Genomic DNA, 26,395 nt, shown 5'->3' on the forward strand with positions numbered 1-26,395 from the left:
TGACAGTTTTATGCCACAGGGATTGCGAGGGGAAAGATGCGTGGCCTGATGGATTGTTTTGTGCCACAGTTTCCGTAGACACAGTTGCTGCATCCCTGGCTGCACTTTAATAGCAAAGCAGAAAGAGCTTAAAGTATTTTGCTCTCTGAAATGAACTGATGCAAAAATTATGTATAAATTGTAGATAAATATGTAATCAGATAAGCAACTAGCTGCAGATGGGCAACAAAAAGATTTGCAACGAAAAGTTGTAACGAGTCGAATGTTGATTGCATAAGGACCCTGCATCCGCATCCGCATCCTCATCCAGGATCCAGTATCTAGCTATATAATACAGGCAAGCAGACTTTGCAAATGGGCGACTGACTGACTGACTGACAAACCAACTGAGTCGGCAAGTGGGTAATAGTTTCAGGTAAAAGCCTGTAAACGAGCAAACTGGCACAAACGAGCAGCTAGCTGAATGCTCCTGACGCTGCTGGTGGTGCTGGCTTGGGTATTAGCGGGGCCAACAGCAAAGGGCAACGATGCGGATGCTCGATATCCAAGGCATCTGTGGCAAATGTAGCTCGAGTCGTAGATATAAAGTCATTCAGTTGGAAACTGTTTGGCAGTGCCAAGCCAGCAAAAGACTCAGGCAATGGCAGCAGTACCAGCAGCAGCAGCTGAGGCTGTTTTCTCTGCATTGGCTCGTTCGCCGCTTGTTTTATTTATTACATGGCGTATACGCAATATTTGTACATGCCGTTGCCTCAACGCAAATATGCAGCAATGCATTGTTTATATATATATACATTTATATATATAGATATACATATTTGTATATATATATTGTTTTTTGTTTCCGTTTTGCTGTCTGCGTATCGCGTGCTTTTTGTTTTTGACAATTTAGTAATTGTTCCTATTGTTGAAGCGTTTTCAACTTTTTTAATCATATATATATATATATATATATATATACATATATATATATATATATATATATATATATGTGTATGTATTTTTGCAACTGCAAAAAGTCGTGGCGAATTTTTGGTGAATAGGCAACGCCCAGTAACCTTTTACCACTTCAGTTTCTGTGGCGCTCGCTTTTCTTTTTTCTTTTAATTAAAACGAACTCTCAATACAATATGCCCGACCGGGTGGCATAGAGCGGGGTATTGCCCAGCTTCGTTAGCCTTTTTTGTTTGCTGTTAATTTTTGCCCGGTTGCTCCTTTTCTATTCTTTTATTTGTAAATTTCTACTGCTTTTTGGCGTTGGCATTGGCGTGTCCTTTGTTAGATTTCCCACGTCTCGTTCGGGACACGTTTTTATAGTTGTTTTTGTAGTTCTTGTTGTTATTTCTACAGTCTCTGTAGACACTCGTGTATATTTATTGTGGATTTCAACAGGAAAAGTTCCAAACTAAAAATTAGTAAAGTGGAGTTTGCACGGCCGCTGTGGCCTATACAAAAAAAAAGCCTCCTTTCAAAGTAAGTCACTTGCTGAAGCTATTAGCTCTGTGGGACAACAAAACTGTGTGTTTATGCTTTAAAAGCAAGAAAAGCTACAATTAACAATGGAAGGGAAATGCGAAAAGGCTGTGAAAAAATAAAGAAGCAGAGATGGAGATTGAGGAACTGAGAGTGATTGTATAAGTTAGGTTACCAACGAAGGTAACCAATGAATTATACTTTTTAAAAAAATCATACTTGAGTTTACCTGACAATCTATCTTTGGCTAATTAATCAATGGAATTATACACTTTAAAAAATGACTCTTTATCTCAACTAACGGAAAAAATACCTTTCACAATCCATTAAAACTAAAGCAAACTTCTTTAAGTAAAACTTTATTAAAGCAAAATATGGAAACAGGATAACTTTTAAGGATGCAACTAAAAATAGACTGCAACTCATTCGCTTTAAATGCGAGACTAAACGCTTGGCGAACCAAAGCTAAACAGCTAACCAAAAGATCATTAATGGCATATCCAAACAACAAAAAAAAAACCTTCCTGAGTGTAGTTTACCTGCGAAAGAGAGAGAGACAGAGAGAGGGGGGGAAATAAGGAGGGGGAGGGAGACCAAGTGATAGTGTTGCTTGCGGGTGGAAAAGTGCTAGAAACACCGGTCGAAAAGTGCAACAAGCACTTGGGTAACTTTTCTCATTTAACGCTGAGGCAAACTGAAAAGCTACTCAATATCTATTTGATTTTGGCTGATGACGGAGGGGGGAAAGTCGAAGAAAAAAATTGTACAAAAAAAAGTCACAGGACACTTACGCGCCAGCAAGAAAGAGTAATACCAAAATATTAAGTTTAAACGAGTTTGAAGAAAAAGTTTTCGTCGAATGCAATTGACGGCCATTAAAATTGTACATTTTGACCGTGGGGCTCGGCAAATATTAATTTAAATTTTCAATTCAAGCCACAATCAATTGCAGCAGCATCAGCTATGTCAATGGCTTAGTTTACGCTAAAGTTGGCTGCAATTTGCTGCAGTCTGCAAAATCAATAAGCTTAACTTTGGCAAACTGTTGCCCGCTGTCATATTTACTTATTTTTTTATGCCATCGCATGAGTAATATACGTTTTTAGAGGTCGACATTCTGACATGCTTTCGCCACATTTTTCGAACACATCCTTATGCTTTTAAAGCACGCATGGTATATGTAAGAGTATTTTCATATTTTTTTCCACATCAACGCAAATGTCACGCATAATGCTTATGCAAAAAGAAAAAAAAAATCTACAAAAAACGGCAAGAAAAATAAAATAAAATTGAATATATATATAAGTATATATGTATTTTGGTTCGATGCCATGTTGCAGCGTTGTTTTTTCCACATCGTCTCCTTATTTTGCAAAAGTCAAATATTAGCTGAAAAGTTGAGAAAGTTTTCTCAAGCAATTTTTCGCTTACATTTTAACAGTAGCGACAGCCTTGACGCTGCCAGCTCCTTGGCCCGGTCCCGGTCCCGTTCCCGGTTTAGGTCCTTGTCTTGGTCCCGTTCCTGGTCTATCTGTCAGCAGACGGAATGTTATTGGTATTTCCTTCGTGCTCCCCTATTCCTGCGCCCGACCAATTCGATCCTTATCTGCTTAGTTCTCACAGCTTCACTGCCACTGTCGGTTTTCCTTCCTTTTCTTTTCATTTTTTTTTTTTTTTGCCTTGTTTTGCCTTTGCCGCAGCATCTCTGGCCACGCGTTTCAGTTTCCCCCAAAGTGCATTAAAAAATATTGTTGCTGCATGGTCGGATACGAGCAGCGCGTATCATTTTTGATAAAATTCATGGTAATTGTTTCAACTGTGAATTTATCGAAGTTTTTCATGTTACGCACAAAACTTTGCCCTGCTCGGCAGCTAGCCAGGCATTGCTTTTTATGTCGACTGTAAGTGGAGAATGGGAGCATGGTATTTATGCTCCTGCTTCCTTGCTGCTGGCCTGCGAACTGTGCTCTAGCATTGTTTATGAGCAAGAGAGAAAGCAAGATTGATAAAAATAGAGATAGAGACAGAGACAGAGACAGATAGATATTGAGAGAGAGAGAGCAAGAGCGAGTGAAGTAAAATTAAGTCTTTAAAGTACATTAAATTAGTGGTTTCATTGCGTACGAGCTTTTAACAACAATAGCATAAGTTCTGTTGGTCTTTCATTTTTAAGTTTGCTTAAAAATTACCATTCCTTTCTTTGATTCTGAATAATAATCTTCATTTGCTCATCAAAAATTCCATGAAAACGTAATAAAAGCTGATAAAATTGTTAACTAAAGTCAATCATTAATGCACTAGCAAATGTCATGTAAGGTTTATATGTGACTTAAGTAAGCTTCCTCCTGACAATCTGCACTGCCACATAGTATTTCAAAGTTGGACTTTATCAGTGTTTGCCATATCGAGAAGTTGCCAGCCCCAACATTTATATTAAACTTTTGACCTTATCACAACAATGCCAATAGAATCAATGCTGGCTGCTCCCCGCCACCCGAAATGCGTTGCGTACAGAGAAGCAGCCAGCACAATGGAGCTCGGAGCTCGGAGCACGGAGCACGGAGTACGAAGCACAGAGCACAAGGCACGCACTCATCTGGACAACAGACATTCGGCTTGGAATAGGACTTTAGCACGCTTAATAAGTATGGGCAGCTTTGGGTTGTCGAGCTGCAGATTGCAGGGTTAATATACACATTCACATTTGCATACACATTCCCAGTTAGAGCAAGTGTATTATTGGTAATAGTATATATGCAACGAGTTAAAGTTGCCGGCATTTATAAGCAATATCAATTTCTGTTGTTCTGTCTGGGCAACTGTTTTTGAAGAAGGAATGTGTGCAACATTGGTTCAAGTTCGGGCTATTATTATCAGTTTGCCATTAGCAATTCACAACTGACAAATTGTCAGAGCTAGCTAATCACAAACAATCAACTTTTGCAAAAGTTCTTGTAGATGGCAATATGCAATTTGATAGTATTCACAAGAGATTCAAAGCATTTTTATACTAAAATCCATACAACAAATAAAATCGTTCAGGAAGTATTGTATTGGATGATGCTGTGATGTGGACAATGAAAAAAAAAAACAAATGTAATTATAATTTCAGAAGGTTTAGGCAGACGATACTTTAATTAAACATAGAAAAGTTGTATACATTTTCTATAGAATGTACAGAAATATTGAGTTGTATACATTTTCTATAGAATGTACAGAAATATTGAATATGCCAACCGATTATTATAACTTTACAATAAATATATATTGCAGGCTTACAATATCTTACACATAAATAACAAATTCTTAATTTAATTGAACAAAGTATTTTACAGCTTGTTAAAATGGATTTCATTTAAGCTTACATTTTAAAAGGCATTCACAGACTTTGATTTTGAAGTAAGAGCTTCGAGCAATATTTTATAGTATTTGCAATCGCAGTTTAATGATTTAAAAGGTGGCTTGTGTGTGTGTGATAGATAACTTCAGGTAAGTCACGGCATATTTCATGATAATTTATAAGAAAACTACGTGTGAAGCTGGCACACAAAATGATCAGAATACAATAACAACAGTTGCAAAACTGAAGTAAATTTTAACATATTTTTCCGTTGGCTTATGGAGAGAGATTGGGAGGGGCATGAGGCATGTGGCAGGCATGGGGTTAAGGGCGTTCCTATTTTGCCAACTTACGGCCCTGCTCAAGACGACGCAGTCACCGAGTGTAAAATTTATGGTTTGGGTCTGGTGAAAAACTGCCGGCTTCTGCTACGTGGCCCAAGTACTGCCTGCAAGCTATGTATGAGATTATGATTAATTGTTGTATATGCGAAGGCGCCCAGTGGGTGTGGCACGTGTGACAAAGCACAGTGGTCAACGACATGAGCATGGCGAACAGAACTGAATACAGTTGGAAGAGGGCTGAGGGCATGCCACGCTTGCCACATAAATATGAGGCAGTCTGACATTGTGAAGGCATTAAAAATTAATTTACTTTCAACATGACTAACTGGCTAGAATGGCTTTACGACTACTGTGGCTTATGCCGAAAAATATGCGCTACTCGCGCTAATATTTCACGCTCATTTTTGCATAATTTAAAACATCAAATATCCAATTAAACTTGCCACAAGCATTCATCCTCAATTTATAATAATTACAAACTAATTAACTGTGATCCCCGCGCCAAGGCAACAACAACCGCTGTCGTTGCCTCGTAGCACTGTCGACCACAAGCAATGCTGAAAATGTGAAAATAATTATTAACTGAAATTAAACCAAATTACAGTAGCCGAAAACCAAGAACAGCAACCAAAAAAAAAAAAAAACAAAAAGTGAAGAAAATTCACCATAGCAATCGAAAGCATTAGCATCGCCGGTCGAGGCATAGGAATAAAAATGATACAACATTTAAATTTCATTTCATTAACAATTTTAAACGAGCCGCACAGTTTAAATGAGTCAGTCTGACGAGGCAAGGACGATGAGCGAATGAGGGGTGGCATGGCCGAAGCATGAAACTGTGGATGGTCTGTGGATGACGAACTGTGGCAAATCTGTACACAACTACAGCTCATTAAAGCTGGCCCGAAGAGGAGTGCCGTACAAAGGCATTTATTTAGTTTAAAGCGCAAATGATGTTTGTATAGAAAGTCAGCACCAGTCAATTTGAGAAGTCACGCAGTTTGTTTTGCTCGTTTTTTTTTTTCTTTTTTCTTTCTTTCTTTTTGTGCAATGCATTGTGGCAATTGGGGCTGAAACTTCTGCCAGCTACGAAAACGTGGCAGCAACAGCAGCAGGCAAAAGGGACAGTCAGCCCGATTCTCGCATGTGCGTTTCGTTAATGGAATTAGAAAAGTTTTTAAGCAAAAAGCCAAGCTCAATATTGTAGTCCATACCTACACATACTAACTATATATACTAACGTGCTTGTGTGTGATAAAAAACTGCGTCTGTATGCGTATGTGTGTGTGTGTGTGCGTGTGTGTGTGTGCAGTAGAACTATGAGCATGACATAAGCGAAGCGCAAAAATTGCGTAATGAAAAAGTTTTGCGTCTTAGCTGACTCATTTGATGGCAAAAGCCTCCTCACATCGTCAATATTCGTAGATATACGAATTGCGTACGCTTTGCCAGCCATAAAGTGTGTTTTTTTCTATTTTTTTTTCTTTTTTTGACAAACGCAAATCATGGACAATGTTATCCTCTAATCAAAATTACGAGCAATTGACATGCATGTTGAATAAATAACGGCTATAAAAGGAAATGTGAGACAAAAGTGCTTTCTTGTGGAGTATTTATAATAATATTAATAATTTATGTAATCAATGTATAATAAAAACTTCAAGTTAATATGGGCACCATAAAAAATTCAAATGAATTCAAATGGCTTGAGCTTTTGCATATACTTCTCTTTTTAATATTATTAAAATTAAATTCAATTATTAATTAAAGAAGAATTAAAAACCTTAAGTACATAAAATTTAATAATACTGAGAATGGACTAAAATATTCAGAGTGTCACAAATTGTAAAACTCAAACGATTTGCTATAAACAATTAATGTCGTGAATCAGAGCATTTATTATTTTAATAGTCAAAGTTTTCACAAATTCTGATTGAAAGGCGACTTAAAATTGTAAGCCTTCTCATATTATATGCTTTTTAGTTGGGCCATTGTGCAAAGAGACGAAACGAGAAAACTTTTCACATTTTTATGTGGTAAATTTGAATGCTTAAAGTGTTGGAGCACATATCAAAAGCCGATATAAAAATCAAATTTAAATTTATGACTGAAAGAGAGCAAGCCAACTGAGCCGTGGAAGAAGGCAAAGGCCAACGAAACTTTACCGATTTGTCGAGTGGCATTATAATTTCAAATTTCTTGGCTGCTAATAAGAAACGACTATACTCCACCAGCCCGGGCATTGTCTGGCCATTATGCCTTCTGTCCGTTTGCCTGTCTGCGTGTAAAATTATGCGAGCTGTCTGTCCGTGGGCTATTAAGGCGGCATTCGATTTCGTTTAGACGCAAGTAAATCACCTCTGTAACACTTACAAGTTTCGACAGTTTTATCAGCCACACAAGCACAGAGTCAGACGGGACGACAGATGGGTGTGGGGGTGATGGGGTGGTGTGTGGGTGGGGCCCAGATCAGTCGTCGAGTTGAGCTCAAATGCTGCGGGGCCACATAAATCATATTTCAAATGGCGCGTGGATGAGCTGGTGTTTATTATTGATATGCATGAAATGTATAAACGAATAAAAGAAGACTTAAAGACCCACAAGGCGGGAATCAATAAATGCGAATAAAGGGACAAATTTAACGAATAGATCAAGTATTATAATCGAAAAAAATCAATGGTTTAACTGAGTGACTTTTTCTTAGTTTTAAATTGCATTTTTCAATACTAAAAAGAAAATTAAGAAATATAAATATATTTCTTGGAGAACCATCCAATATTTGCATCATAAGAGTTACTCAAATTGCTTTCACATTTTCAATATTGATATCCTTATTAAGTTAACATTTCTTGACTTTGCCCAAGCATTAAATGTTTAATTAATATCCCTAATTAAACTTTTACAATGCCATTAACTAAAAGATCTGCTGACCGACGAGAAACATTTCAGAATACCCAATTTGACCCACAATTTGGTCATATTTGATGTTCACTAATTGTTGAATGAATCAATTTGCGGCAGTTGGCTCGTTAAAGTTTGGGTTAAACATTTTACGGCTGTTTTGTCCATTAACATTTGCCTGATGTGCAATTTATGACAACCCGGTCGAGGCAACAACAAAAGCTGGAAACAAAATATTAATTCACTTTTTCTGGATATTTTCTCCCATTTTCTCCATGCATTGATGATATTATGAAAATGAGCGCTATTAACAGCTGGGTTTTATGAAGCCCGTTCAACTATTGTTAAATGATACTCTTGATGATATTATTATTGTGATTATTATTACGATAACTGTAGTTTTTATGTACAAAGTTGACACTTGAGCGTTTCGGCAATGATAGCTTATAACTGAATATAATTATGCGACAACCGATGCCAATCATCCGAAAATGGTCCACAAGATGTTGAGGTTTGTCTTCACTCGAACCACTCGTTGGCAGCTGATGGGCATAAATATTCATTTTGTATAAGCATATATATTTTTATATAATTTGGCGCATTAGAAGCTTTGCAAGTAGTTGCAAATTGTGCTGAACAATAATAATTACGTGTGCTGCTTAACTGGTCAACGGGTCGTGGGAGTAACAGGTGCATGTGAATTAGTTGTGAGTGGCTTTCAGCAGCAAAATGCCAACTGCCAACAGGCAACAACAGCCAACAACAGTCAGCCGCCACCTTGGCATTGTTGACAGTGCAAAGCCGCACTTCCAAGACTTGCAACAGCCACAACGACAGCAACAACAACAACAACAGCAACAGCAACTGCCACCAACAGTTGTTGACTTCCATGCCGGCAAACGTCACTTGCCAGCCACCCTTAAGGCAGGGCTATTGCGTTGCAATGCGCCTGTGTGTGTGTTAGTGTGTGTTGTGTGGGTGAAGGAGTGTGTGAGCGTGAGTATAAGTACTGCTGGCACAAAGCTTAACATAATTCAAAGGCCTCCAGCTCCGACAACCACATCCGGCGTACGAAAATAAATGCAGCAATAAACAGAGAAAGTGCAGCGCATAATATTAAATCACTGAGTAATGCGAACATACGCAAAGGACTTAATATGTGTCACGAAACGGGATATTATTGATTTTGAAAGATATGCCGGATCCGGATATCAAACTTTAAACTGTGGATTTGCTTTTGATATATTGTTGGGTAAATAAATAATTTTTTACAGCACTTCTATGTAAAAATTGTATTTCATATTGGCCCACCTGGCATATACGTAAAATTTCGTAAAATTTGTAATTAATTTCTTTATTACTATAATTGGAAGCTCACGCGCATTTATTGACAGATTTATTTTCCTTCCACTGACTGATGGCAATTTATGATGCCCGCATTTATAATATATGCATGTGATAATCAAAAATAAAGGAAATATTTTAATTAACCAAGCTGGGAGTTAAAAGTTATTTCAATAATGTAAAAAATAATATACAATCATAATAATTTAAATATGAATAGGTATATTCAATATTCACCAGATAGTTAACCCTTGGTAAAATGTTAACATTCATATCTAAAACAGTTTAATCACTTTATGAGCCCACATAGTAACCGCATTTTAGACCCTTGTCAGCTATATGCCAATTGATTGTCAACTGTTAAACGATGTTGTAATTACCTGGTAGTTCTTGTGGCAACATTGTGAGCAATAAATGCAGTAAGAGCAGCTGCAGAGGGGGCAGATTCAGTTTGAAATAGGCAGCAATTTGTACGGTCATTATTCATGGTACATATTGAGGCATTTCGGGCAAGCAGCAGCAGTGGGAGAATGACCAGCAAAAGTGGCAAATCTTTGTTCACACCTACAGTGACTACACATTGGGAATCGAGCACAGATCCAGACTGAACGATTTTTGGTCGCATGTGTTTGTGAGCGATTTTTATGGATTCGGATAGCTGCGTCTGGTCATCCGGTGAACCTTCGAAGTGTTTTTCCTCTACATAAATTTGCTATAAAAACCATTTAAACGGAAACGTTGAAACATTCAAAAGGCAAAGCCCAGTCTCGGTCATTGGCCAAAACTAGTCAGCAGACCCAAAACCCAAATACTCGCATACACTCGCATACAACACACACATACACATACACACGCACATATATATATATATATATATATATATATGTATTTTGCTCGGTCTAGTTGTCGTTTGACTTGTGGTTCCAGTTTTGGCCCGGTCCGCTGCCCAAATCTAAACTGCTCCAATAAAGCAAATTATCGTTAAAACGCTGCTGCACATAAGAAGATTTACGATTGCTCAGCTCGATGCTTGGCCCTCGGTTCTTGGCATCAGCATCAGCAGCAGCAGCCGTAGCAGCAGTGGCAGCAGCAGCAATACCAGCAGCAGCAACAGTGGCAGCATCAGCACCATTGGCAGTCCCAACCTTGCCGAATGGTTCGGTTGCTTGTACGTTGTACATTTGCGGTTGCTCTCCGCCATGCCCCGCCCTCTTCTGCTTTGGCCGCTCCTCTTTAGGATTTTGTTTGTTTGTTTTTGCTGCGCTGGGTCTCGCTTGATTTTTGCACACTTTCCGATTTCGTCCTCGTCCAAGGATACGTTTGCGAAACCTTTTTGGTATGTGTTTTTTTTTTTTTGTTTTTTTGCACTACTAGTGCTGCTCCCACATTCGATTTCCCTGGCAAAAGCCAAATGAGCGTATGACCAAAACAAATAGCCCACAAAGTGAGTTGTTCTATGGGTATGCCACATATGCACGCTGGTCATTCCATCTATATGTGTGTGTGCGTGTGTGTGTGGGGGGGAGATTTTGCATGACTGCCTGGGTGTGTGTGTGTCTGGGTGTGCGTTGATTTGCAACACCATGAATGCCTCAACGCTTTGATTCTCCCTCTCACTCTCTATCCCACTCTATCTCTCTGTGTCGTTCTCTCTCTGGACACAGCTGGTACACAAATCTCACACAGTTGGTTATTTGACAATTGATGATAGCATCAAGTTGGGTCGCCAAAACGTTGCGCACACATGCTCCCACACTCAATCCACACACACTCACACACACACACTCGCTGACACGCAATGTTGACCTATTCTGTGCAAGCTAGAGATGGACACGTGCTAAATGAAAAGGACACGCATATCGAGAGCACGTCTTGTCGATTAGCATTTTTTGCTCCATTTCAAGTACGTGCGGCTTTTGACTTTTGGGCACTAATTAATATTTGTTGTTGAAGTTGGAGTTGGAGCATAATTGGGGAATTCATTTTAAAATAGCAACAATTATTTAATTTGTGTAAAGATTTTATTTATTTAATTTTTTTTTCGTGACCATCTCTAGTTGAACGGCAATCGCATTAACTTCTGTCATTTGCTTTTAGTTATTTCTGCTTAGGTAGGACTTAAAAGCTTTTGTGGCATTGTGTCCTTAATTTCAAGCAGCATCTGATTGCAATTTTATTTGTCGTTGTCCTTCTCACTCACCCATACGTTTGACTCCATTTGCGCCATGTGAATTATTAATGACTCTGCAGCACAGCATTTGCTTGGCTTATGTTTCAGGTGACATTCAAAATCTCTGCCGCGGACCAAAATTCGCCTTTCAACTGCCAGCCGTTTAGGTGTGCTCGACCTTTTGCTTGTGTGTGTGTGTAGGGCACAACAAATGCTCTTATCTACCAGGTCATTTTTGGGGCCACAGTCATTTCCGCTTCCGATCAACGCTAATGAACATTTTGTTAGCGATTGTGCGAGCCACTTTTTCATTTTTATTTTTTATTAGTCGACCGCTTCTTATCAATGTTAATGCATGCGTTTTCTTTTTTCTTTTTTTATCGGTACTTCCTGTCATTACTTCAGCTATCGGTGTCCTGCGCCTTCGTCCAGAACGCTCAGATTACGGCCTCCATGCCACCCGAGCCTCGCCTGTCCACCCAACATCTTGGTCGCTGCTTAATTTCGCTGGCAATTATTTATTTAAAATGGAATTCATTGGAAGCGTTCCGAGCGGCGCTTAATTGTTTGAGTTGGCATCTAAAACTATGCCACGGTGCCGGAACTTTGACAACTCGTTGACCGTAAATTTTCAAGTTTCTCATTAGGCGGCTGCCAATACCATAGACCAGAGTGCCCTTCCAGAATACCCTTCCCCACTCCGTTTCTGCCCATCCGCACAATCCACTGCCCTGTCGACATTGCGGCCGGTTTTCTAATCAACTTCTTGCGCCGCAGTTTGTCGCGCTCCACAAAACTTTTGTCCACGCCCTGGCCATGCCTGAAATGAACGCGTTTTCACTCCGATTTCATTTCATTTAGGCATCCGTTTAGCCAGTCGGTCTGCTTCATTCATTATGCGCTGTTCAGATTTGTAATTTACACCTGAGAACAACGAAGCTCAATTAAACGGTAACGAGCACAGCTATAATGAGGCAGAGTTACGGATTTTGCGAACGTCTCGTATTATTCCCACCTTACTTTTGTGTAGTAATTTTGAATGTAAAAAGTTTCCAATTCAATTTCGCCAATTTTCCACATTGTATTATTATTTAGGTGTTAAACATTGTGTTGGGCTGTATTTGGATAACATCTGCATTCGTGATTTTCAGTGATATAATTATTTTGAAGACCTAACTATCAAGTATTTAAATACATATATTTGGTACTAGACCAATACCCTTATTTATCGTTTGACTATTGGGTATAGGGCACAAAAATGTATATACATATAATAATAAGAGACTCGAATGAAGAGACATTTTAGGCCCACTTTAAAAACATAGAACTTCCTCAATTCTTTTTTGTCGTTTGTATTTTTTTTTTTGAATTTTTCTAAACATCAAATCCTGATCGAAACATCATTGCATTGTGAAAATCGATTTAGTTTTGACAAAGTTATTGGAGTAGAAGGTTTTGAATCGTGCCTAAATGTAATTTTTTTTTTATTATTTTTGCATAATTTAAATATTTTAGTTCTCATAAAGATGCAACCGCTTTAGGTGCGACTGCCGTAAAAGTTTGTTTTACACAGGGACATTTGGACAATGCCATAAAGGCGCTTAGAAACGCACAGCAGTAGCCCCTTTATCCCCAGCGCTCTGCGAGTCCTCTCCGTAATTTGGCTAGTTGACTTTCTAGCTGGCTAAACTGGAAAATGGTTGGCAGCAATTATGGCCCTAGCGCAGTTTCCTGCAACAACTGCAAGCTATAAAATGTTTATGAAGCTTTTATGGTAGCCGCTGATGTGCGGCACTAGTGCGGGTGACAGAGGCAAAGAGCCGGGGAAGGAATGAAGCATGGACGGGGAAAGTGGTGCTGCCTGGCGGCTGCTCAAGGAATTAACAATATAAATTATATAATAGGAGGGGGGAGGGACGAACAAAACAGAAACAAAGTGCTAAATGGCTTATTATTACGAATATTTTCATTTGTAATTGTGTTCTATGTTTTATGTTTCGTGTTGCCTCATTGTGTGGCAGCAACGTGCAATTTGACGCATTTTGCCTATTCATACACAGCTCTAGGCTAAGAGCACGGGTTAAGAGAACGTGTCCCTTGCTTTATTTAGCATTTTACTTAACTTCCTTCTTGGGACGTCACACAGAAACTCATCATACGCCACGTGGACGCAGATTAAAGCCCTGCGCACATATTTAAATTTTAAGAGCCATTTTGGCTTGCTTGCTTCTGTTCATTTTTTCGTTTTTTGTTACCCATAAGCCTCAACATAAACAAATGCCCAAAAGGCCAAAGATGGCATACGGGCGAGAGTCCACCAGAAAATCTACACCGAGCTAAACTAAAAATGGAACGTGCCGTGCGAGCAAATCAGCTTAAAAATAATAATAATAATAATAAAAAAAAATCGTACTATATGTGTACGTATAAAATAAAGTGAAATGCCGAAAAACATAGCAGGACAATGCGGTAGACGAAACAGGAGCTGTCATTGATAAAAATAGCATTTTGTTATGCTACTCTATATCCTTAACAAATTTTTGCTATATGTTAAAATGCATCAAGTTTGTGTTGACAGATTAAATGGATTGGGTTTCTATATAGCGAAATTGGAGCTCGCGAATATTCTGAAATGTGAAATTCAAAAAGTAAATTAAAAAAGAAAGTGAAGTTATTTGTACACATATTTTTTGGATTTAAGAGAAAAATTCAAATGCTATTAGACACAAAGATTTTCTAAATATAAATACAATTTTCAAATTTATATTTAACAGTTTTAAACCCAGTTTGTCGACTCACTTGGCTAACATAGTAGTAGTGTTTTATATAGTCGTTGTCAAAATATTATTGGTTTTGTTCTTCTTTGTGTTATAATTTGAAAATTCCATCAAAGCCGTTGCGGTTAGGACTTAGATGCCAGGTGGCTAACCAGAGACTTTGTGAGTGGATATTTGTTGTTGTGGTTATTTTCGTTGCAGTGGCAACACATAGCGGACTGTGTGAAGTAGCTGCTGGTGTAACACTAAGGGACACATATCTCAAATACGCGTGACTTGAAAATGTTGAAATTTGTAGCACGCGTTGAATCTTGCCACAAAACCGAGACAACATTTACGGCTCCGCTGCAAATCAGCTTTAAATTAAGACAGAAGGCGAGAGGGGGAAAGAAAGTGGACAAATTAAGTGAGGCCACTTTGACGCTTGGGCTGAGAAATTGACCTAGGCCTACTTGATGGAGAAAGTAACTTGCCTGACGGCTATCTTTGTTTTTCTTTTGTTATTGTTGCTTTTGCTGTTGCTGTTGTTCTTTCAATTTTTGTTTTGTTTCCAGCAGAGGCTTTTGACTTTTAGGCGGCATTAAAACTCCAGCCTTATGCCATGTGCTGTTTTTTACTCTTATTATTATTATTATACATTTTTTTTTTTTTTTTAGCAAATTTATTTATCAGCGCTTTTTGTATTTCCGTTGTTGGTTTTGCTGCTGCTGCTGGTGCTGTTCCGCGGGCCGTTTGTTTTTGTTAAATTTCATATACTTCCTCATTTTTAATTTATGACAATGGCCTGGCTATTGTTGTCGGCTGGCCACGCCCACAACGCGCGGCCAGTGTTATTGTAACTGATGCTCTTATAAATGGCAGCCAGCCCCCTTCATCCAGACAACATTTCGTTTGGTGCTTTTATCGCGTCGGTGCGACAGACAGCTAGAAGAGCAGCACAGGGAGGGGTGTGGCGTGTGGTGAGGTCACTGGGCCTGTACGAAACACGTACACTTTGTATTTCCGTTGGCCGCCATTGTCCTTGACTGTTTCATTATGACAGCTGTGCGCTGCTGGCGCTCTCCTCCGTCTGCCTGGCCCCTTTCCCTTTCCATTTCACTTGCTCCTTCCTATTCCAGTTCCTGTGCCAGTTCCCCTTCCCCATCAGCATTATTCGTTGATTTTGGTTTTGTTTAGTGCCGCATTTATGCTATTAAAGTGTCATGTTTTTGTTGTTGTCATTGTTGGCGCTGCGGTGACTAAAACAAAAGCCAAGTGTTGGCATTATTATCATCAACGCGCTTCCTTTTCCGCAGTCTAGAACAAAAGCCAAGCGGCGAGATAAAATGATGCCATTCATGCTCTTGAGTGATTTTAACTGAATTTCATTGGATTACTTTCCTGCTTTCTCTCTATCTCTATCTCTATCTCTCCCTTTCCCTTTCCTTTTATCGCCGTGCCTCGCTATCTCTGAAACGTGCTACACACATACGTTTTTTTATGTGCACCCCCAAAAACTAAAATATGCTTTGTTCTTTTGAAAGGATTGCATCAAAATGAGGGCAATTGATAGAGAACTGAAAGCAGATGTCAACCAATTTCACAATTGACGTTAATGATTAATTCTCTTTGTGTGCGTCTTTTTTGTATAAATACAAATACCCTGAATCTTATCGCCTAATTAGGCAATTTTCTTAAGCCAAAAATATATGTACAATTTTCAGCATCAACATTTTAAAATGGCCAGGAGCCAATAAATAAATAATGTGCAACCACCTCAACTAATCATTCTCTTCTTTCTGAGTTGGAAATATTTGACATCCTTCTGAATTCTGCATATTTTATTTAAAAGAAGCTGATATTAAATATTTCCTTTACAGGCTTTATGTTTGAATGTCAAAAGTCCATAGTTTAAAAACCTTTTGAAGCAACGATTGAGAACAGTTTTTGACAATAAATAAATAATAATGAATATCGATTGCCTGATAAACAATTAGATGAAATTGGCCAAGATCGTGCAATTTAAATTAAATTGCTGGACGTTCAAGGAAAAGTCAAATCAGACATCAAAGTGCACTGATGGGAAATATGAGCTGCCAGATGGCCATACATTTAGTTGAAATTATTCAGCTGGTGAAATGCAGACATGAGATACACAAACATATGTATATCTGTAAGCAGTCATAAATTTGCACATTTGGTGCATCATTAAAAGGCGCATCGGAGCAGATTTATATTTATCGAAGCTGCTCCGATTGCTCACATAAATATGCAATTATTTTGCATTTGCCACAAGTGCGGCACATTCCGCCACTTTGCCTCTGGGTTTCGCTGTTGCTTCCGCTTCCGCTTGCTATCAACTTGGGCTTTTATTTACTTTGGCGGCCACACGCCATTTTGGCAATGTTTATGACACTAGCGACTTTTGGGCGATAGCAAAAAGCAAATTGACTTTTACACCAAATGGCAAGTGGCGTGTGGCATGTGGCATGTGGCATGTGGGTGCGGGTCGGTGTGGCAACCACATATCGTTTTATGCGACATATTTATTTGTGGATTCATATATTTATTTATATTTATGCGCATAATTTGCATTTGACATATTTTTATACTGCTCACAAGCCAAGCTGAGAGATATCAAAATATTGTCCACACTGATCAGATATCGAAAGCATATGACTCTACATAAATACATATGTACTTAAACTGCAGGCTAACAAAAGTACAGGATAGAAAAACAATGACATTTGTCAAAGTACATTTTTGATGGCATGCAATTATGCTTTGTTAAATTTTAACAATTGTTGTCTTTATTATGCATATAGCAGCCAGCAGAGTGAAATTGTTATTATTATAGCCGAGTTCGGTTCAGATTATTGATTTAGTTTAATGTATTTTTTGGAAATAGAGCGATGTAATAATGTGCATATTATTCACATTCAAATAAAAAAAAATACATTCACTATGATAATCAATCAGTAAGTAATTCCAAAGCTGAATATAGAGTAATTTCTAGTCGGTTATGCTTACTCGTTAATATTTACCGAACAGAAGTTACAAATATTCATTCATTTTTTTGCAGTTGATATGTTTCTTATGCATTCCTTTATTTATTACTTGCGATATTTTAAGTCCTTTGATGAATTCCAATGTTCAATTTGGTCTTCAGTTAAAGCGAACGAGAAATTGACACAAAACGAACTTAAGAACGTATATACATATATATATATATATATATATATATATAGAGTACTTATATATGTAACTACTGGCAATTTACATACGAAATGTGGTAAAAGCTCCATTATGTATACAAGTATATTTATTGAATGTAAGTATTTATTATGTATTGCCTGATTCTGTATGCACTTTGTCTTTAATGCATTACAAATTGAAATGCATTGTCAAATTCGAGCTCTTTTTCCATGCAGTGCATTATTGCTTTTGCTGTTGTTATTACGATTGTTGCTGCCTTTTGCGGCAATGATAAGCTTTTTGTGTATCCATATCGCATTTTATTTGCCAGGATAGCAACCATCAGCAGCATCAGCAACAGCAAGAAAATATTTGTTCATTTAAGATAAATTTATGACTGTTGTCGATGCAAATTGTTGCATTTATTGAATTGTTGCTCCTGTTTTTGTTGGGCACATTGCTGCTGCTGCCACTGGCAATTCTCATTCGTAAATAGTTGTGTAAATAAGTTACAAATGAAAATAAATCGTGGCTCAAATTATAGGTTGAACATTTATGACATTTATGCAGAGCTTCAGTAACAATTTACGCTTAATCACCAGCATAAATATTTGAAAATTATATGCTTTATTGTATTTAATATATATGACACTTTTCCGGTATAAGTTAAGTATAATCGAACTTAAAACAGTTGCGTCCTTAAAACACATACAGATGCTCAACTTGATTACTTGGACTCGATATTAATTTTTGAGCTTTATTTAATGATTTTTCTTTTTAATTATATGGCTTACGAATATAATGAGTACATAAGGCATTTATCACATTGCAGCAGTATTTCTTTTCCGATTTTCCTTAAATATAGAAAAGGATTCTTTTCAGAGTGTACTTACCATTTAGGATGCTCACGATCAAGAGCTGGGAGCTGAGGAGCCGTAGCAGCAGCAGATGCGTTTGCGTTGCCAGTGCTGTGGTCTGTGTTGCTGGCGGGTTGCACATTTTTAAAACCGTTTTAAATTTCTATGGTTATGCTGCACAAGCTAACTGTTTAATATTGTCTTAAGCTGCTGCTGTTGACGATGGGGCGTGCGAGCATAAGGCGGAAACGCGTTTACATTGCCGCGATAAGGAACGGAAATTCGCGCCTGCCACAAAGAAGACGCACCAGTTGTACAGTAGCAGGAAGTGCAGCAGTTGCCTGCCAGTTTGCCTGCTGCTAAATTCGCCGGTTCACCCGCTGTTTTGGTATTATTTTGTACTTTTTTTTTATGGTTTTAGTCTATTTTGGTTAGTTTGTCTTGTCAAATTTATGCTGTTGATAATATTTATGGCTTGCTTTATTCTCTCAGTTGCAGTTGTTGGAATTCCTATAAACATTTGCTTGGTCTTTAAGATTTTCTATTTTGCCAGCAGTAAATTTCAGTGAAAGTTTATCAAAATAAGTTTGTTGGCCTGCATTTGGCATACTTCCTCACAAAGGTAACTTCTCGGCGGCTTACTGCCAAAATCCAAGCAAAAGATTTATCGCTGTATGCTGTTGCTAATGTTGTTGTTGTTGTTGTTATGGTAGATGTTGCTTCTGCTGCTGCTATCTCTCAGAATTTATATCCATCTCGTCGACTTACAGACATTGGCAACGATCCGATTTAGCATTGGCTTAAAGTCTAGACAGACACGCAAGACATGTAAAGCACGAAGCTGATTGTTGCACTTGCAATCCCCGGGGCGTATACGTCATGCGGATTGCCAGCATGTTCTTAACATAGTTATTCTGTCTATCATAGAAAGACATAATGATAAGACAACGTCTTATATACGAACTTTGACGTAGAAAAGGAAATCGGACTATGCTTGTATTCGATTTAATACAGATTTACTATATATTTATGATATAGAAAACCCCAATTGAAAATTTTCTGAATTTCGAATAAGTGTAAAGGGAAAATCGAGTAAAAGGTTTGTCTGTGAAGGGAGGCTCTTAAGAAAAGGAAAATATAAAATGAATATTTTTTTTATTTAATATCTCTAGTTATGGTAAAAGCTGAATTATATTTAATATAAATAAATAAATAAATAATAATAAATAAAGCTTTACCATGGAATTAATTATTTATTTGAATTTTTGTTAGAAAAATAGAGTAAAGCTTGCTACATAATATTGACTTTCCTAGACTAGTATTATTTGTTGAATTCAATTTAGTAAATTTCCAAGCAGCAAAGATTTTCATTATATATTATTATAAATGTCCCGTTGCAACAAGTTCGTCCTTAGTAGATAGCTCAGTTTTATTTGACTGCTAGCCGCATTTCAACTCCGTCTTATTGTTGAAAAACATGATTGACAAGATGAGCTTAATAGCTGCTGCTTGACTATAAAATTGAAAGTTGAATGTGATCACAGATCAAATGGATGAATAAGGCCGACTATTATAGGGTAGATACATAAAGAGTTAAATCTGCAGTACGTCAGCTAGTCGAAATGCAAGCACTAATTTGGTACGCTCTACCCCTTATAGATGTACAACGACAGTTCTGTGCTGCAGGCCATTCACCGATTGACTGTTGCCCATCCCTTAGCACCCTTAGAGTTTGTGGATGATTCGCAAATCAAATTGGCTTCCGCCAAATGCTGGCTGCTTGCGTCAAAAGCCATCCATCAAGGACGACAGCTTTAGGCGCGCGCAACTTTGCATGAAATTGCCTGTAAGCATGGTGGATGGAGAGCGAGACTGAGACTCGCCACTTGAGACTTAATAAACTGTACGATAATAATAAAGAGGAGAAAAAATAGAAAGAAAAAAAATGACAGCAACATAAACAGACAAAAATGTGTATGTAAATAAATAAATGCTTAACTCTTTCCAAGCCCAGTTCGTCAAGCCATAAAAACAGGAAAGAAAAAAAGCAGGAAGCTCAGGGGATGTGAGTGCTAAAGTATTACGTGTACGAGTATTTGCCTAAATCCCCAGCGGCATTATCATCAATTCATCATCACAGTGTAGCGCAGTTCTCCAGCTGCTGTTCGTCCAGCAAGCAGTTTGTTTAATTTTGGCAACAAAAAGTGCGCCACGTCAAAGGGCCGCAAGCCAAAAAATGTTAGTATGTAGTCCGTCCGCGCAAAGCCCGTTGATGTATGCGTCGTGTACATCAACCCAGCCGGCTTTCGGCTGTAGCTCGGCTGCCCATACCTGCACCCTTACCCAGATCAGCAGCCACACCGTAACCGTTGCCCCTGCCCATCACTAACATGACCACAGCCGCAGCCAATGTTGTTTTTTTTGCTTTTGGCTTTTGCTGTTGTTGTTCGTATTGCGGGCTGCTCATATGCACAAGCCGCTCGCTATTTGTTTGCTTTAAATACTGTTTTTCTATACCCTAATATCGAATATAATGTTGTATATTGGTTATTTGACTATATTGAAAGTAGACATTTGAAACACATACTTGTACTATAATACTGTGAACCGCTCTTGACGGGAATTGGCTCTAAAACGTAGACTTCGAATCTTAAATTGAAGCAATGCCACCTCATTCTCTTCGAGTTAACCAACTGAGCACAAGCCGAAGTAGTGTTATCATGAGTCATAATTGATATTGTCAGATAAATCTATGATTTTCGGGTGTACATTTAATTTCTCACAAAAAAATTGCTTTATTTCACCTTGGGAACAGAGTATAACGCATTCGATTCTAATGTTCAACGGCAACGTTTTTACTTGTTTGAGTATGTGTTTTATTTTTTTTTTGTATTATTGTTGTTGTTGTGTACTGCAGGCATGTATAACATTGTTGCTGTTAATGTTGTTGTTGCGGCTGCGGCTGGCGCTTTCTAAACAACCCGGCAAAACGCCATGAGTCAAATAAATTACCCCGGCATTGTTGTTGGCAAATTTTTGATGGTTTAATTTTGTGGAAAATAAGTTGAGCCGCTGCGTGGCTGCTGCTGTGGCCATATAACACACACACAGAAACACACACACAAACACACACAATCTCATATACATATAAGCATAATATACATAAGCAGAATATACACATGAGCAAATAAGTCATATGGGGTGAGAGACAGCAAATGTGTTTTGCCTACTTTGGGTGGGGACGTTGCGTATACGCAATAAAATAAACGCGCCGCAGTTACATTTCGCCGTTTGTTCGCATCTCCTCTCCTCGGCACATTTTATGCCGCATTGCCATTTTTATTTATTTATTTTTATTTGCCATTGCCACTGTGCCTGTGTCTGTGCCCCCGCCTGTATCTGTGCCTCTGCCCTGCGCCCTTTATTCATTCATTTATAAATTATTGTTGCGTCGCCTCGTGACCCATTCCCTCTCTAAGCATACATGTATTTATGCTCGTTTTTCTGTTTGCATTCGTATTTGTATTTGTATTTGTGTTCCCTTATGCCCATCGGTGTGTGTGTGTGTGTGTCTGTGTTTGTCACTTGAAGTGCTTTGCATTTTCAATTTCTTGCCTCGTCCCATAAAAAAGCATAAGGCATTGCATATTTATTTAAAAAATGTATGATTTAATGAGTTTCCGTTCCCATTCCTCAATCCTCAGTCGTGGCTGACAAATAAATTAGCCACTTGCTTGTAAATCTGCAAGCAGGCATCGAACAATGAATTTGTTGTAAGTCAAGAGCCTGTAAGGTTTAACAGTCGTTCGCTTATGTAACATAAAACATTTATGCACATGTACTTGAGTTGTCATTACCCTCCATTAAAGGATGCTTGAACTCAAATAAGGACTCCTTTGAGCATCCTGGCCTTCCAGTTTGCCACCATCCCAGTTACTTCACGTATGAGTTCATATCGTTTCTATTTTGGTACTGGTAATTTTTTTTTCGCGTTTTTCTTTTATCAATATTGTTATGCCTTTAAAAAGTGTATGCTTCTTCTGGTTCATATGTGATGGCTGCTTTGAATTTAGCCACATCATCATCATAATCATTATCGTCATGATGATCACCGCGTAACCGTCAGAGCCATCAACTTGATGCTACCCTTGTGACATTGTCAAAGGGTTTAAGTGCCAGCTCTCGAACCAGCAGCTGACAACCATCCCCTTATTGCTAGACAAATGCTAAGGGCGGGGATTGTTTTGAGTGATGTGGAAACGTGACGAGCAATTTATACTACATACAACCGAATTTTCTTAAAGCCACAAGGCGTTCAGCTTTAAGAATGCTACAGTTATTTGTAATATGAAAATATTTCTAATATTGATTTGTTAACAACTTTTATGCTTACACAAAAACTGACTGCAGAAGCTGTGTTAATTAAAATAAAACTTTGAAATAAAACTGTTCGAAATAGGTATTCTTTTAAAACAGGGTGTGCTTTTGAGAAGCAGTTGGTAACTGCCTAAAACAGACCTTATAATCGTTTATCGAGCACTTGCCGATAGCTATGAATTCATAATCTAGATATAGTTTTAGAAAAAGGATTAAGCAATAAATCAAGAGGTAGAATGTAATCTAAAATATATACATCAGAAATATCTTTTAAGCTTTTGAACATTTTAATATAATCATCTATTTATCTGTTTAGAAATCAGTCTATTTATTTAACTAGATTCTGGTTGATCATTGAAATTTATTCATGTGCTTGCACGGCCAAGCTTTTAAATGACAACCTGATGTTAATGGCTATTAACTTCACACTTAATTATGGCTCTGTCTGTCAACTCGCCGCAATTTGAGTTGCCACGCCCACTCTTAATGAGACGCCTTCAATAGGGCAAATAGCGATGCAAATTCTTTCACGTTCGACACGCCTCAAAATCGCTAACAATAAACAATTAATTACGAGGGTTTTTTGTTGCCCCTCCGACACATAAAGGGTCTAATTAAAAACTTGTAAATGCTTCGAAAATCATGGGAGCAAAACAAAAAAACAAAAAAATACAAAAGCAACACGTTTGGTAAATTTTTTAATGCTCATCGCTTGAGAGCTGAGAGTTGAGCTGTGAGCAAATGAAAAACGACGAGGCGCCAATTTCTTTTGTAAGCAGGCAACCCTTAAAACACGCAATTCACCTTCGTCATTGTCATGTTAATTAATTTGGTAGCACTCGAGAAGTCAAGTGAACAGGCCGTTAACTCTTGCTGCTGGTCTACAATTTCAGCTGCTTAGCCCGTTGACCTGCTTTTCTCATATTTTCTATTTTGTTGGTGTTTTGGCCCTAAAGCAGCCGACTGTCAGAAACATGCGTAGCAACAATGAAGAAAGCCTTCCAACTCTTCCAGCTATCTACGTAGTCAGTCTTACACACTGGTTAAGACTTTTCAATGGACATCAATTCTTAATAGCCTGCACCCCACACACAATAGCTGAGGCGGGGCAGCAGCAGTCAATGTCCTTTCTCTGCTGCCCAGCTGCCCCATACCTATCCCCGTACCTGTCTCTGTCCGTGTGCCGGTCCATGTCTCATGTCCAGTCAAGGCGCGCCACAGTTCAATGCCTCTGCCACGGTTCATTGGGCCGGTAACTGCCCACCTGCTCGCAGCAAAGGATTAACACTCGCCGCAATATGAGACTATCAGACTTCGAGTCGACACTCACTTCACGTGCCGGCTTTCGTTACGTCTTTTTTTTTTTTTTTGGTTGTATTGGTCGTTTGGACGTTGCGTATACGAGGTGTGTGTTGCACGCGTTAACCTCTGCACGCACAGAAGGCTTTTCGAGACTGATGCTGGGGCCAACTGTTCGGCGCGCACAGCGTGTGGCCAAAAAGGCGACGCCGGCAGCGACGCTAGCTGCAGCAGCGCAAACTTTTTCGTCGTCCTTTCGTCGTTGTTGTTGTTTCATATTTTTTTTCTCGTTCTTCGACGACTCTTCGCTAAAAACTCAGGAGACGAAGATGCCGTAGCAGCAACCACTGCCACTGCCACCTCCTGCTGTTGTTGTCTTTACTTGCAGCCGTGCCCAGCGTAACATATTGTCGTATCAAGGACGAAGTTAAACACTTCGTCACCTGCCTCAACAATGTGAGACTCGTTTCACTTTGGTCCACTACAGTGTTGTCATTGCTCTTTTGTCGCTTTGTCGCCAGACGACTCTCTGTCTCTCTCGCTCTCTCTCTCTCTCTCTTACAACTCACTCGCATTTCTGGGTCAGTTACTATTTGGGTGGCTGCCGGTATTGTAACTTAATCTTTTCTGTTAACACTAACATAACTAAACATAAACAAGCATGTAAGCCAAACTAATAACAAATTATTGCCAAAATAAAAAAATGTTTTAATAGGAATGCAAGCTTATCTCCAACATTCTATAAATCGAACTAAAAAGTTACATAGTCCTTTACAGAGTGAATTATAGTTAACAGTCTGTTAAATTAACAGCCATCTCAAAAGTCTCCACGCGCTTTTATCTGGCTCTGCTAAGCGGCAATGTTAACTGTACAGCTCATAACATTAACATAAAATGTTGCTGTGAAAGGATTTTCATTACAAGCTGAAATTGCTTTTCCATGCTCCTAAGTACTGAATTTCAGACAGCCTGCAATTACAGGCTCCAGACAATGGGTATGGAAATCGTGCTTTTAACATTTTTTGATGGCCCGCAATAAAATGGCAACACCATGTATCAGGCGACTAGGCAGTAGAAGATGGTAAAGGACTAGACGCACCAGTGTTAAGGCAGCGACTTTGGATTTGGCAACTTCCACGTAGCCAAGTAAGAGTCGCCTCATGTAGATTCGTTTGGATATTTAATGGGATTTGCGCTCGTAAAATTTTGAGTGTATCTTTTGAGGCGGCCGTCCGCACAAAAATGCAAAGCACAAAACGACAAAGTAGTCGGCAGCAATTATCTTTGACTTGCTTTTGCTATTAGCTGACCGAAGCGTATGATTCCATTCCCGTTGCCATCTCAACTATTTGCGCATATACGCACATATATTATGTACATTTTATGTGCAAAAATGTATGTCGGCCATTTTATGGCCACCAACTTAAGCGGAACAAGTAAGAGTGCTTTAGTTAAAAGGGGAAACGACTAGAAAATAGCTCGACAGTATAACGTAATTTATCTTTATTTGTACATTTGCTGAATAGAGCCGAGTTGATTTATTTGTAATTTATAGATTTGGCTAGATATATTTAATAAACGATAAATAATTTTCTACTACTCACTGTTTTTACAAATAAAATATCAAGTTCAGTATTAATGAAGAACCAAAGTATGAAATTAAAATGAAAATTTATTTAATAAATTAAAATGAAAAACTATAAATAAAATCGGTTTAGTTTTGACAACATTGCGGTGTTATTTAATTATCGTAATTTGACTGTTGCTGTCCCATTTATTTTTTCAAATGCTCTCACCTATGTGTGCTTAATACCCATTAAGAAAGTTTCACGGTTGAATAATATGTTGAAACCTAATCAGCCACAACAAGTAGTTACAATAAAAACAACTATAACAACACTTGGAGCACAATATCAGCGATGTCAACAAACATTTTGAAATTTAGCTTGAAGCGGGGCAAAAACTTTATACATTTCATGCGTTTTTTTGTTGTCATTGAAGCGCGCTTATTTCCGTGGATAATAGTTTCAACCTCGTGACGACTGCCACAAGGCGCATCCCTTAAAACTTATTTGGCCCCCAATACAAACCGAATCGCAATTCCACTTTCACATCCTGTTGCTGTCGCCGACTGACATGTTGAAATTGTCGTCGTTCGTCTTTATCATGATGTTTTTGCTTGTTGCGTGTTGATGATGTGCGTGAAAAACTCGATGCGTCTGCAGCTTGACGCAACTTTAAGCTGTCGGCCAAAGTTGGCAGTTAAGAAGCCAAATTGATATACTCGTCGAATCTTTAGCTTTCGCTTTATGCCTTAGTTGGTTAAAGCTGGTGCACTC

The 26,395-nt window shown here is 38.4% G+C and overlaps 1 protein-coding gene across 2 annotated transcripts in view; it reads right to left on the bottom strand.

Annotated features, from left to right (window-relative positions):
* LOC6563932 overlaps positions 1-24,088 on the bottom strand; it is a 36,516-nt gene extending 12,428 nt beyond the window's left edge. The window contains exons 1-2 of one of the 2 annotated variants that reach the window (XM_043214846.1): positions 23,924-24,088; positions 18,417-18,890 (exon numbers count right to left, since the gene is read on the bottom strand). In XM_043214846.1, coding sequence (XP_043070781.1) covers positions 18,417-18,522 — 106 coding nt within the window. In that variant the 5' untranslated portion in view covers positions 18,523-18,890; positions 23,924-24,088. Of the gene's footprint in view, positions 1-18,416; positions 19,299-23,923 lie in introns of both variants that reach the window. The other variant, XM_032737369.2, reaches the window with a different exon arrangement.
* Positions 24,089-26,395: the final 2,307 nt, after the last annotated feature.

Source organism: Drosophila grimshawi, unplaced genomic scaffold (assembly GCF_018153295.1).
Source record: "Drosophila grimshawi isolate 15287-2541.00 unplaced genomic scaffold, ASM1815329v1 contig_311, whole genome shotgun sequence".
In the NCBI taxonomy this organism is placed as follows: Eukaryota; Metazoa; Arthropoda; class Insecta; order Diptera; family Drosophilidae; genus Drosophila; species Drosophila grimshawi.